Source organism: Penicillium cinerascens, assembly GCF_028974065.1.
Source record: "Penicillium cinerascens strain IBT 15544 chromosome Unknown contig_16_segment0_segment0, whole genome shotgun sequence".
NCBI classification, from domain to species: domain Eukaryota; kingdom Fungi; phylum Ascomycota; class Eurotiomycetes; order Eurotiales; family Aspergillaceae; genus Penicillium; species Penicillium cinerascens.
In genome coordinates, this window is record NW_026695286.1 from 1,120,971 (window position 1) to 1,133,449 (window position 12,479).

Here is a 12,479-nt window from a genome sequence, read left to right on the forward strand (position 1 = left end):
TGGTACTTGACTTGGTACTTGATACTCGGTACTGGATACTCGGTGCTCGGTGCTCGGTAACTTACCCTCCTACCCCGTTCAATGATGAACTCGTGCACTTTATGAGTCGCTGATCTACTGCGGTGCTTTACTGCTCTATTGCCATGTCCAACAAGTCACGGAAGCCCCGTGATCAACTGGGCTCAACCCGCTAAACCCCGTTCGGGACGCAGAGACCCAGTAACGATGCGCCCCGCTGTTCCCCCGGACTTCTGGAACTCTGGGACTATATTCGAGTCCGAACATGTTCCGATGTTGTTCCTGTTATTCTCTAGTATGCGAGCGGCGCTGCCCGTTCTACGGTGTAACACGTTTCAAATTTCCTCGACAATCCTTCCTGGCGGTCCTTGACCACGAGCAGACCGGTGCAGAAACAGGTATCCGCGAAGGCTGCCGAGCGACGACGACACATCTGTCTTCGGTCGGCCGGAATTAGCATTTAAGCGCATTGCTTCTCTATAAACTCTTTGTGTAGCAAGGTATCATCTTCCCTGTTGTAGAGGGTGTTGAAGTTTATAGATGTAAAGCTACAGTCAGTCCATAGAAGGAAATTGTATGCCAATGTAGCTTCCCATCTTTCTTGGGACGTTAAAGAATTGTCAAATTGTGCATTGAAGCGGAAATATATGCCACATCCTTTCATTATGATGCGTGTTCATTCTATCTAACGCCAAAATACTCAAACAAATCATCTGATGTGGCGATGCTCGTCTCAAATTTATCTTCGGGGGGTATATTGATGACGGACGAAAAATATTTGTTTGGGCCGTTGGGAGGAGGAGGAGGGAGGAAAAGCCATGATTTACAGAAGATGCAAGGCAATAGGCAAAAGAAATAGATACAGTGTCCTTCTCGTGGCAATCATGTTCTTCAAATCGTATCTGGGGCAAATCATGGTATCTTAAAAAAACATGGCGGAGGGTCAAAATATAGACGTCAAAGAAACATTGGCAAATAAATCAGAGACACGGCCATTGGAGACCGCCTGGAAACGGGTACGGGAGGGTTTTAGGAATCTGTCGTATCATTTCGTATCCTTTCCTAGACCAAAACCCACTCGCTGCCACGTTTGATAAACTTATCAAGCATTAAACCTAAATCGGCCAGAGCGAAACGGCACACGTAGAAACCGAAGAACTCGGCGGCATGTCGTGTGCTAAGCTCCAGACCAACGTGGGTTGGAGAGGAATGTTTGAGTCCAGGATCTTCAACTTGCTGCGCGATTTGGTCTAGTTTGATGGTTAGCACGGTAGGCCATGGCCGAAAATGACAAAACACCGAAATATGCACGTACCTATCACTTGGGCAGCATCGAAGAGACGTGCCAAGGCCCCCATGTAATTGGCATTCGGGCCCGAAAACTCGAGCTGGGTGACGTTACGCTTAGCATGAGGGGTTGGCCCCGGTGCCATGGGGAGTGAGTTGAGAACGAAATTGTCCTTGTTGCTGTCACGGGCGCTTGGAGTAGAGGACGACGTGGTACCAATACCGGAAGTCTTTGCCCGCAGTCGTTTCCAAGTCGGAAGATACGATTTGTTAGAAGTGCCAGAGGTCCTAGAGGGGGAGGATCGGCGTGGGTGGCATCTTCCGGGGATGCATTTGGTCTGAAGAGAGGTACAGCCGTGTGAACTCCGACCTCATGGCCCAGCCTTTTGGACAGGGCAGTCTGGACCTGGTCGAGAACAGATTCAAGAGATTGCATCTCTTCCAAAACAGCATCCGCGTCATATGTGTCAACCTTGGCCAGTTTCAGGAGAGCTGCTGTAAGAAGATCGCAGTTGGACACTTTGTCTTCGAGAGCTTTGATCTTGACGTTTTTCACGCGCCAGGCATCCCGAGGGATGAAGAGCTTCGCTGACAGATACCCGCCATGGGGATGGGCGAGTGTTTGATACAGACATCGCATGAGCCAGAACGGGCGGAGAAGAAAAGACTCCGGGCAAGGTTCCAGTGGCAGAGGCGCATTAGCAACCAATGAATTCGGACGTCCTAATGCCTTAGGGGAGTGGATGTTGCAGTCAAGGAGATTGAGACCACCTGTGGGTAGCCCATTCTGCGTGAAGTAATCGCCGGTAGGGGTAGGCATAACTGGGATGCTGCCCGCTGTCGCGGCCTTTTGAGTATCCGCAGCCGGGAATGAACCGCTCCACGGGGTGGTTGGAGATCCGGGTGCTGTCTCGGGAGTGGGAACAGAGACGTTGCGGTTTCTGAAAGCTTTTGCGTGGGAATCAGCCTTGTCTAGGCCGTCTGGGGCCGAGGGAACCTTGCCCATGGGCCGCGCGGATAAAGGTAAAGGCGGAAGGCCAAATTCTTCATCCTCACGGGTCCGGGCTTTTGCAAGGTTAGCTTGATCCACAATAGACCCAACAGATGGATTGCGTTTGGAAGGATGCAAGTCAGATCTGTTGCCTGACGTGGAGGTTTTGGAAGCGTCCGTGGACGGTTCGTCTTTGGGGAGAGGTAGTGGCGGCTGGCTCGTCGAAGGAGTTGAGAAAGATAACCCCGAGGCACTCGAGTCTGCACGAGGGCGTGAAATTGTTTCGATTGTAAGATCATTGGAGCCCTGCTTGGAAAGCCTCCGGGCTCGTACGCTCGGGACGGGAGGCGGACCCATGACCGGAGGAAGAGGGTTGGTCAAGGAAACCCTCTGAGCGGGTAGAGCTGGGAAGTCCGACGAAGCAGGTACCGGAGGCAATGCCGCGGAAGGTGGTGAAGATGGCAGACCATCGCGGTCCGGTCTTTGGCCCGGCGGCAGGATGTCATCGTCTTCGGTGAGGGTGGAAAGAGTAGCCCCGGTGCCGGTGATGTTGGATGCCGCCGAACTTTCCCAGGTTCTTCCCGACATGTTGCTAGAGTCGGATTCTCGGGGCAAAGCAGATTTGGACTGAAGACCGAACTCGAAATCATCCATCACATATCCCTTGGTCATCTCTTCTAGAAGGCGCTCTTCCTCTTCTGCCTCCTCGTCGAGATAGTCGGAATCACGCCGGGGCTCTATGATCTGTTCCATGTTCTGTTCCTGGATGCGGCGCATTTCACGGCCGCGATTCATCGCAACCTCTGCCTCACGCTCTGCTTCTCGTACCCGCTGCTTTGCCAGCTCGATGTTCCGGCGGGCATTGGCCACGACGTCATAACTTTCCTCTTCATTGTACTCCAGGACGGGCTCAAGGCCCTCATCATATGCAGCTTCCACGGCTGCGTCAAGAGCAGCGTCGAATTCAGCTTCTGTATCAGTGCTAATGCGCCGACTTGTGCGCCGGCGTAGATACACCGATGATGCTTTCGAGTTTGCCGACGATGGCGAAGACGCACCGGACTCATCGATTGTGTCCAACCACGATGTTGATTCACTGGCTTCTTGGCCAGATGCCTCCAGGTACTGACCATTATACGCAATATTGGATCCGCTCGCGGGATTATAACTACCAGATTGTCCAGATGGACGCAGAGACTGGTGGCGAGGTGGGACTGCCTCGAAAGATAGAGATTTCGCCTCTTCGGTCGCGATTTGGAGGCCGAGACTGGAATGCGCAGAGCTATGCTGACTCCCGGCACGAGAATTATCAGTCGCCGATGAATGCACTAATTCATCGTACGACTCTTGACTGAGAGGGCGCTCGGGTAGAGCTTTATCGGCATTATCTGGGAGAGGGAAATCCATGCGCTGAAGCTCCGTTACTCTGATCATATATGTATCGCGCTAGGACAATCAGCATCGACGGAGCCTTTTCTTGACTTGATAATGGGTGCACTTACAATTTCTTGCAGTTTGAGCTTCTCTTCATCGCCTCCATTGCTACGAAGCATTACCAGCTGTAGCAGCTGGCAGGCATCGGTGTAAGCTTCCATAGCACCTTCAAAGTTGGCTGCATTGTCGAGAAGAACTGCAGTGTTTGCCTTCTGCAGGGCCTTTGACAGCATTACTTTCTGAGTTTGGCCATGCTGTCGGTCTACCTCGCCATCCCCGTCTATCAAAGAAGCCGCGCCTTCATTGGCACGAGCAATGATATGGTCCGGTTGGTAGGATGGTACACTGTCTCTTGGCTCATTTGCCGAATTTTGGAAGATATGGGTGGAGGCTGTGAATGAAAGGTCAAGGTGAGAGGAGGTTGAATCGGTTGGAAACATATCCGATGCTCTAAGGTCGGGAAGGCTTAACTCAGGCAGTTCGCCCAGGTCGGCCCCCCTGTGCGGGCTGTGGCCCAATATGGACATTTTGGAGCTGCCGCGGCGGTGATTGGTGTACTCGGAAGGGCTTTTACTCGAAGTCGTTGACTGAGACCAACGATTCAGGCTGCCTAACCCTTCTTTGATGGGGCTAGCCATTTTGAGACTCTCGGGATGAAGATCGGGGGCATTCTCTGTCACCACACCAAGTCCCGTAGGAGTCACGACTCCAGATTTGGCCATTCTATTGCGGGAACCAGGCCTGGATGAGCGGGAGGAAGGCCGATTTGGAAGCGGCGCCGAGGCAGGTTCTGTGAGGGGGTCCGAGGGACGTCTGGTGTGGAACGGTCTGGCTTCATCTTCCAGAGCTGAGCGGTGTAGCATTTTCGAAGATGGAACGGTTCAATGTCGGATTGGTTCAGATGTCGAGGCCGGGCATTAAGAAACGGGGGGCGACTTTCACGATAGGAACTCAAGAAACGCTATTTGCACGAAACAAGTCGGGACAATCGATCGGTGGTCGTAAATTGAATCCGGATGTCTTGACTCATTCTTCAACAACGGCGGCTTTTCGTAATGAGAACCGTGACGGATCCTAGCAGCATGCGCTTCGCTCAACGCATCGCTTCGTGGAAAGGTTTCGGGGGTGGAATATATCTATCGCAAGGCAATGGCGGACCGGAGACACATGGCTGCTCAGTTTGCGAGAGTGAGAACTAGGCGCACAGGTCGGAAGATCCGAGTCACTCACGGATCGAGGGCGACACAGAAGAGTGAAGAGTTCAGGGGGGCCGCGGTCCCGCGTCCGGTTCAGGGGTGGTCCGTGTGGGTTGCCGGGCGGTGGAATGTCGATTGCGGGGAGGGATTCGATTGTTCGATTCCTCGAAGGCGACCCCGAGAGCAAAGAGGGGTCCAGAAATGAAGAATGGTAAAAGGGAAAAAGGGAGGGAACGAAAGAAAGGGGTGATTTGTTGTTCCTCCCTAGCGGAGCGAGAGCCGGTGCAACTCGGCATAGGAATGGAAGTATACACCTCAAATCCACGATCTGAAGTATCCTATGAACTCGGAACCATCGAGATATACCTCGCATAGGGGAAGAACTCTAAACCGAAATTAAACGGGCTCTTCGGACTCTGGACTTATCTCCCAACCGACTCGTCAAAATTCACGGGGTTGCATCCGCATCGCGCACCGCTTAGAGGCGGGAACACCAAAAAAATTGCCTGCGTAAACGTGGAACGCGGAACGCGATGAGTGCCTCCCCGCTCAGACTTCATCGCTCTCTCACACGATCTCTCTCTTCCAAGCTGCAATCATCTATCTCTGTGCGCAGAATGGCCGTGGTTACTAACCCGCGTGATCCCAACACGCTGAGCAACTACAACAATTGGCGCTCCACCCACATCACCGCCAATTTCGATATCCTGTTCGACCAGAAGAAGCTTGTGGGAAATGTCGTCCACCGCTTCAAGTCGATCACCGATGCCCAGTCTCGTGAGATTATTCTGGACACCAGCTATCTCGACATCAGCGCCGTGAAGGTCGATGGCCAGCCATCCAAGTGGGAGCTGTTGTCCTCGCTGGAACCATACGGCACCCCGCTTAAGATTAGCCTGGACAAGGCCGTCGAGCTCAATGGGATGATTGAGGTGGATGTATGTTCACGTTGATCATATTTTTGTGCGTTTGCACATCAGTCACTGATATCTTCTTCCCCTTCGGTAGATTACCGTGCAGACCACCGAGAAGTGCACGGCGCTCCAGTGGCTGACGCCCGCCCAAACTTCCAACAAGAAACATCCGTATATGTGTAGGTGATAGGCAACAACCCGTCATTTAAGTCCCTCGGTCTGACTCGGTGCTAGTCTCGCAATGTCAGGCCATCCACGCGCGGTCCATCTTCCCTTGCCAGGACACGCCGGATGTCAAGAGCACCTTTGACTTCAACATCACCTCTCCGCTCCCGGTCATGACAAGTGGTTTGCCCATTCGGGACTCGTCAGAGACCTCTCAATCGGGAAGCCGCCTGTACCGATTCAACCAGTCGGTCCCGATTCCAAGCTATCTGTTTGCAGTCGCAAGCGGGTAAGAGGATACCCTAATTCGCGTTCGTACGCTTGTGACTGATTTCGTAACAGAGATGTCTCTGAGGCGCCCATTGGTCCCCGAAGTGTGGTGGCCACCAGCCCTGATAAGCTGGAGGAGTGCAAATGGGAGCTTGAGGCTGACACGGAGACCTTCATTACCACCATCGAGGTATTTGAATCGGCTTCTTTAGACTTGGCGAGATTCGACGCTGATACAAATACAGAAAATCGTGTATCCCTACGCTTGGGGCGAATACAACGTTCTGATTCTGCCACCGAGTTTCCCATATGGTGGCATGGAGAACCCGATCTTTACCTTTGCGACTCCGAGCATTATCTCGAAGGTGCGCTTCACAGAGAAATCTGACTTCATTTCGCATGTTAGAAACTAATGTGAGACACTAGGACCGTGAAAACATCGATGTCATTGCGCACGAGCTGGCTCACAGCTGGAGCGGTAACTTGGTGACCAATGCCTCGTGGGAGCACTTCTGGCTCAACGAGGGCTGGACGGTGTACCTTGAACGACGGGTACGTAACCCCTTTTTAATTTGTACTGGCCGTTCTGACTGACTCGTGTCCATAGATTCTGGCTGCAGTGTATGTCTTTTATGGAGTGATCGTTTCTTTGTCGATGGTACTAACGTCCGCAGTCATGGAGAGGCGTACCGCCACTTCTCTGCCATCATCGGTTGGAAGTCTCTCACCGATTCCGTGGAGCACTTTGGTCACGACCATGAGTTCACCAAGCTGGTGACCGATCTGAAGGGCAAGGACCCGGATGATGCATTCTCCAGCATCCCTTACGAGAAGGGTTTCAACTTCCTGTTCCACCTCGAGAATCTGGTTGGAAAGCCGAAGTTTGACAAATTCATTCCTCACGTATGCTACCCTCGACATTCACATTTGGGATAGGCTTTTGTTGACTTGCTTTTCAGTACTTTACCGTCTTCAAGGAGAAATCCCTCGATTCCTACGAGTTCAAGGCGACGATCCTGGATTTCTTCCAGTCGGATGCGGATGCATCCAAATTGTTGAACGAATTGGACTGGGACAAGTGGTTCTACACACCTGGTTTGCCCCCCAAACCGCAGTTTGACACCTCGCTGGTAGACGTCGTCTATTCTCTTGCCCAGAAATGGGAGACCCTCCCGGATTCCTCGTTCAAACCGCAAGCGAGCGACCTGGAAGGCCTGACAGCCAACCAGATCGTCGTTTTCCTGGAGCAGATCCTGCGTTGGGAGCAGCCCCTCCGCCCAGAGCTCTCGAAGTTGATGGGCGATGTTTACGGACTGTCTAAGAGCGAGAACATCGAGGTGGCCAATCTGTACTTCCAGGTCGGCATGAAAGCCGGCGATGAGAGTGTCATCGAGCCCACTACAGAACTGCTGGGCCGGATCGGAAGAATGAAGTTTGTGCGACCTCTGTAAGTTCACCCGCCCCGGTGGCTCTGGTTAGAAAGCTAACGTGCATGATTCAGCTACCGCAACCTCCAGAAGGTCAACCGTTCTGTCGCTCTTGAAACTTTTGAGAAGTACAAGGACTTCTATCACCCCATCTGTCGCGGCATGGTTGAGAAAGACCTTTTCGGCAAAAAGTAAATCACTTCCCTCCATGCTATTCCATAGAGCAGATTCTACAGTTTCCGATGAGAAAAAAAAAAAAAAAAAACCTCGAATGGGTAGAGTTGGATGTGATCAATTACTGTACATGACTCAATTAATCCAGTAAAGGGTAGATAGAACCTGAACAAGATGTACATATAGTAAGACAGAATGCTGAAAGAGAAAGGAAAAGCTGTTTTTACACCTGTCCGCTCGGACTCATTTGGTCCCCTCGGCCATTTGCTTATCAAGCGCAGAATATCCGAAGATGCCAGAGCTCTTCACATCCCCAGTACTCAGACTGAAGACCAAATCGGCTTCGTCCATCTTTGAGATCTGAGAGAGGACTCGTCGCATGTAAGCGACCACCCACGCGACTTTTGTCCAATCAATCTCCTGACCATCAGGGCCCGTGGAGCTCGCCTTCCACAGGTTCCTCCAGACAGCAGCTCCCAACACGGCGTCACCCTTGATCAGGCCCTCATCGTATGCAGCAATGATTCCGCGCCACTGGATGAAGAGGTCCTTTAGGTACTTATTCCGAATGGATCGGCTTCCCAGGTCGTGTAAGACATCCATCCGGTGTTCTGCATTGTGCGAGAAATGATCGATCAGGTGGCGAGAGTAAGTCTGGACGCTCTCACGGGTAGGAAGCGCACGCAATCGGACGGTCAAAAGATACATGTGGAGGAATGTGATTTGCGACCAGGTTGAAAACGTCGGGACAAGGCCGAGCTCTGCAGACACACATATTAGTCCTCTCATCTTCATGCAAACTCAAGTATCTCTGGTGGCATTCACTCACCTCGATACCACCAACTGTCACCAACACCAAGATGTTCACCCGCTTCGGTGGTGGGCACGGGCATATCTTTTTGCGACGCTTGAGGAATTGTATAGTCTGCCTGGCTTGAGCAAGCCTCGAAAAGCTTCTGTGTCATTCCGTATGCAATATAGGTTTCGGCCGACGCTCCTGGGGACACGGCACTCCTGGCGAGGCGGGAGACAGTAGATCCCTGAGAGTAAGAGCGCACGGGCAATGTGAATCGCAATTGCGAATTTGGGGTTTGTGACCGTGGCGTAGATGCCAACGAGACGGGCTTCGAAGCAGCATTGCAGCTGATGGGCTTCTGCGACGTGGTCGAGATAGATGCGCGTTGGGTGAAAGACCGCTATACGAGATCAGCACCCGACTCTCGGAGCACGAGAGATGTGAGAGAATGTACCTGAAGGCCGCAGATCCGGACCCTGCGGATTTCCCGCGTCCAAAATGTTGTTGCGCGTGTGGTCGACATTCTGTGATGCGTCGAAGTTGCTTCATTTCGCCGGGCGATCTTTTTGGATCGCGTTTGCACCGTTTGTCTCTGCGATCATTGACGGGCCATTGCTCCCGAATAGGCCAGCTAGGATGACCAGGAGTATTACTATGGGGATGGATACTACGAAGTGGGCTATTACTTTTGTTTTTGTACTTGACATTTTCGCCATCATCGGTCGCCACGATATCATCCTGTTCTTCGATGAGCGCCTCGGTTTGTTCGTAATGGTCGGCGGGGAGAACGACTCGTGAGAAGGGATCGAGTTTAGTTGTCTTCGGAAAATAAAGCTCCTAGTCAAAAGTTCCCAGGCATGGTCCACGATATTGATGAACACGCTCAGCCGTGTAATCTCAGCAATCAGAAAAAGAGCGAATGAATGTATAATGAAGCCGGCAGTATAATTCCCCGAATCTTTCTCATACAGCCGGACCAAGAAGATACTGCAAATGGGCCTCAACAGTCTATTCTCCTAGTCCTTCTAAATATCCTGCTGGGTATTTCTGTAAACGTCTTTCTAGACATCTTCTGATTATATTTTCCAATGTACCTTTCTAAACGTCTTTTAAGACATCTTTTGGTTCCATTTGTCTAGGTATCTTCTAAACGCCTTTTTCAAAACTCCTGGACAGATAGTTATGACCGTCTAATTAGGCCCACTTACAATCTCTTCTGGTCCAGCTGTAGAGGCAACATGCGTTTTGTAGAGCTAAGAATACGAAGACTAGAAAAATGCTCCTTCAGCTCCCGGCAATACAGTTTTGGTCATCCCCATCATTTTCATCCTCATCATCATTTTCATGATCTCCCTCCGTACAAAACCCGTCTTTTTGGTCACCAAACCCTGAGGCCCTCAGAGCCGGCCGTCGTGATGTTACTTGCTTGGAGCCTATCTCCAAGAGGAGCTGGGAATCCACGGACCGGCTGGGAGAATGCCTCCTTTTAAAGTCTTTGATACACATGGCCGAGTTTCTCGACAATCGCCAGTAGCATTTTTCGAGGCATATAACGCCCCGGAGTCCCCCAGGGAGACTTCACAGATTCATCTTTCATGGTCTGAGATGCAGCTGGATCCCTTGAGAATTCTGTTGCCAAGCAAACCTCAGGATCTGGAAGCAATAGTGGAAGTAGAGATATCGAGCCGCGGGACGAAAGGTCGATCGGAATTGAAGCGGTCGATTATCGAGGTCTTGATAGTCAGGTTGTCATATGGAGTAATCAGCTTTCTTAATTGGGCCCACGATCTGTCGAGAACTCTAATCTTGAAGTTCTGAACGTCGCTGTTCACCCAAACAAGTAACTCGGCGATCTTTGGACGCTCTGGCAGATCTGGCATGATAACCAGCTTTCCGTCATCGAGATATCGTTCAATGTGTGACGAGATCCAGATACAGTTGCGAGGGGAAAAAATTTCTGGCGGTCTTCAGGATCCCAAAATTGCATCCATGGCAGCTTGGCCGTGCATATCCCTCCCTCCAGCGTGGCGCTCATCAACCAACCCCGCGAGAAGTTGTTGTCACCGAAAGGTTTCTGCAGGAGCCCAAGCCAGTGAAAGTGACTCCTGCCATTCAGTCAATTGCTAGATGCCTCCGAAAACCACCACCTCCAAATGGCCCAAAGGTTTGTTGTGGAAGCGTTATCCACGGGAATTGCGTCATCAGATCAAGGACTACCTGACCGCGAACACAAGTTATACACAAGGGAATGGGCCACCATAGACTACACATCCGGATATTTGGGTGTTTGGAAAAAATGGGTTTGGTACATAATACAATTTTATTTGCGTCATATCATGAACGTTACTGCAGCGGAATGCTGTACTAAAGCGTCCGATAGTTCATCAGAAGGATCATTTCATATTCGTCTATTCATGGGACAACCTTGGAGGTTTCTTGAAAAAAAAAACATTCCTGGCTCCAAACAGTCGAGGCAGCCGAGAGGACCTCTTTTCGTGATAAGTTAAGTGACTCTGCTTTCGGATTAAATCTGCGGCGCTTGAATGTGTCCGCGAAAGCCCAAAACATTAAGCATCGAGAACCACGCGTTCCGATTGCTTTGCTACGATGGGTAGTAGCCCAGAGAGTCTGTTGGGGTCTCTCATCAAAGCTGGGATGTCATCCCGGGTACCCGCAAGCATCTGGGAAGTGTGAGCGAGATACGGCTTTGCGAATACAGCAGGTCCACGATCTTACCTGTCTGACTTTCTCATATTCACATTCCTTGGATTGGTATTCGCGGATCACTTCGCGAGTCTCGAAGTCGACATAAACCCGAGTGTCTCGAAGACGAATCAAGACATTGTCCAGTCTCATAAAGAATCTGGACAGGAGAAGCATTCTCCCGGGCATCACGCGGATCTTGCAAGACAACATAGCGATACCGTTATCCGCCAGTTCATCTTCGTAGAGTACGACGTCGTCAAAAAAGAGAATTGGATCGGGACGCTTCAGAAGCTCGATGGGAATTGGTTTGGTGGTCACTTCGAACGGCCTGCCATTGGGGCTGAGAGTGCCCTTGTAGTCCGTACTGTATGACCAGTCGAACGGCTTGACGACCTCTTTGATACCTTCATGTGTGTTTTCTCTGTCCAGTACCGGCGGTGAGCCTCAGCCCTCTCTAGAGGCAATGAATAGGAGTAGTAGCTCCATACCTGCTTTTCTGCCACTCCTTTGAGTATGCGACCTGAAGCATTGACTGCCCGGTCTTATCCACCAGGTCTAGAGCATCGAACGAGTTGAAATTGATGGCCCACCCACTCTTCTCGTGTTCGATCGCCACGTAGTTGTCGCCAAAGATCATCTCTGGCGGGGCAATGCCGAGTTTTTTGGTCATCTCCTCGATGGGGTCTGCTTTCAGGATGGGCTGCTTCTGTGTCGAGATTCGGAAGCCATGGATAGAGATTCCGTTGGGCTTCTTGGCCTCTGGGAAGACAGCCGCATGCCCAGGGGGCACCGCAGCGGAAGGCTTGGAATCCATGCTAGACCATGTTGCGGAGAAGCTCGAGCTGATAGCGATATGGCGATACGGCGATAGAGCCCCGCGGGCGGAGAAAGAGGCGGACCGAAGATGTTGCCCGGGAGACGCGACCGTCGACCCCAAACACCCGTTCCTCGCCTGGATCCTTTAGATTCCTCGACAACGACTCTACGCCAACTGAAGATGCTTGCACGGGCCTAACTCTGTTTCTCGACATCTCGCTTGTTTATCGACAACTGCCCTCCTCTTCTCCTTCTTCCCTCCCCCTTTCTCTCTTCTCATCCTTT

At 51.5% G+C, this 12,479-nt stretch overlaps 5 protein-coding genes across 5 annotated transcripts; 1 reads left to right on the plus strand and 4 right to left on the minus strand.

The window, feature by feature from the left end:
• Positions 1-1,080: 1,080 nt before the first annotated feature.
• On the minus strand, positions 1,081-4,593 carry N7498_000405 (uncharacterized protein; the record flags this gene model as incomplete). Its single annotated transcript, XM_058447468.1, is given in 4 exon segments — positions 1,081-1,268; positions 1,334-1,643; positions 1,658-3,742; positions 3,799-4,593. The coding sequence occupies 4 exon segments, from the start codon at positions 4,591-4,593 to the stop codon at positions 1,081-1,083; spliced, it is 3,378 nt and encodes a 1,125-aa protein (XP_058312879.1).
• An 866-nt stretch (positions 4,594-5,459) lies between these two features.
• Positions 5,460-7,930, plus strand: N7498_000406 (bifunctional aminopeptidase/epoxide hydrolase; the record flags this gene model as incomplete). The annotated part of the gene is made up of 10 exons (XM_058447469.1): positions 5,460-5,864; positions 5,935-6,019; positions 6,075-6,294; positions 6,348-6,465; positions 6,521-6,640; positions 6,702-6,827; positions 6,883-6,896; positions 6,950-7,178; positions 7,235-7,722; positions 7,777-7,930. 10 exons carry the CDS (start codon positions 5,460-5,462, stop codon positions 7,895-7,897), a joined length of 1,926 nt encoding a protein of 641 aa, XP_058312880.1. The 3' UTR covers positions 7,898-7,930.
• Positions 7,931-8,119: 189 nt separating this feature from the next.
• Positions 8,120-9,195, minus strand: N7498_000407 (uncharacterized protein; the record flags this gene model as incomplete). Its single annotated transcript, XM_058447470.1, has 3 exons — positions 8,120-8,637; positions 8,706-9,072; positions 9,127-9,195. 3 exons carry the CDS (start codon positions 9,193-9,195, stop codon positions 8,120-8,122), a joined length of 954 nt encoding a protein of 317 aa, XP_058312881.1.
• Positions 9,196-9,956: 761 nt separating this feature from the next.
• Positions 9,957-10,269, minus strand: N7498_000408 (uncharacterized protein; the record flags this gene model as incomplete). The annotated part of the gene is given in 2 exon segments (XM_058447471.1): positions 9,957-10,155; positions 10,175-10,269. The coding sequence occupies 2 exon segments, from the start codon at positions 10,267-10,269 to the stop codon at positions 9,957-9,959; spliced, it is 294 nt and encodes a 97-aa protein (XP_058312882.1).
• Positions 10,270-11,230: 961 nt separating this feature from the next.
• Positions 11,231-12,220, minus strand: N7498_000409 (TIP41 family protein). The gene is made up of 3 exons (XM_058447472.1): positions 11,867-12,220; positions 11,409-11,799; positions 11,231-11,353 (listed from the first exon to the last, which is right to left on the minus strand). Exons 1-3 carry the CDS (start codon positions 12,190-12,192, stop codon positions 11,240-11,242), a joined length of 831 nt encoding a protein of 276 aa, XP_058312883.1. The 5' UTR covers positions 12,193-12,220; the 3' UTR covers positions 11,231-11,239.
• Between the last annotated feature and the right edge of the window lie 259 nt (positions 12,221-12,479).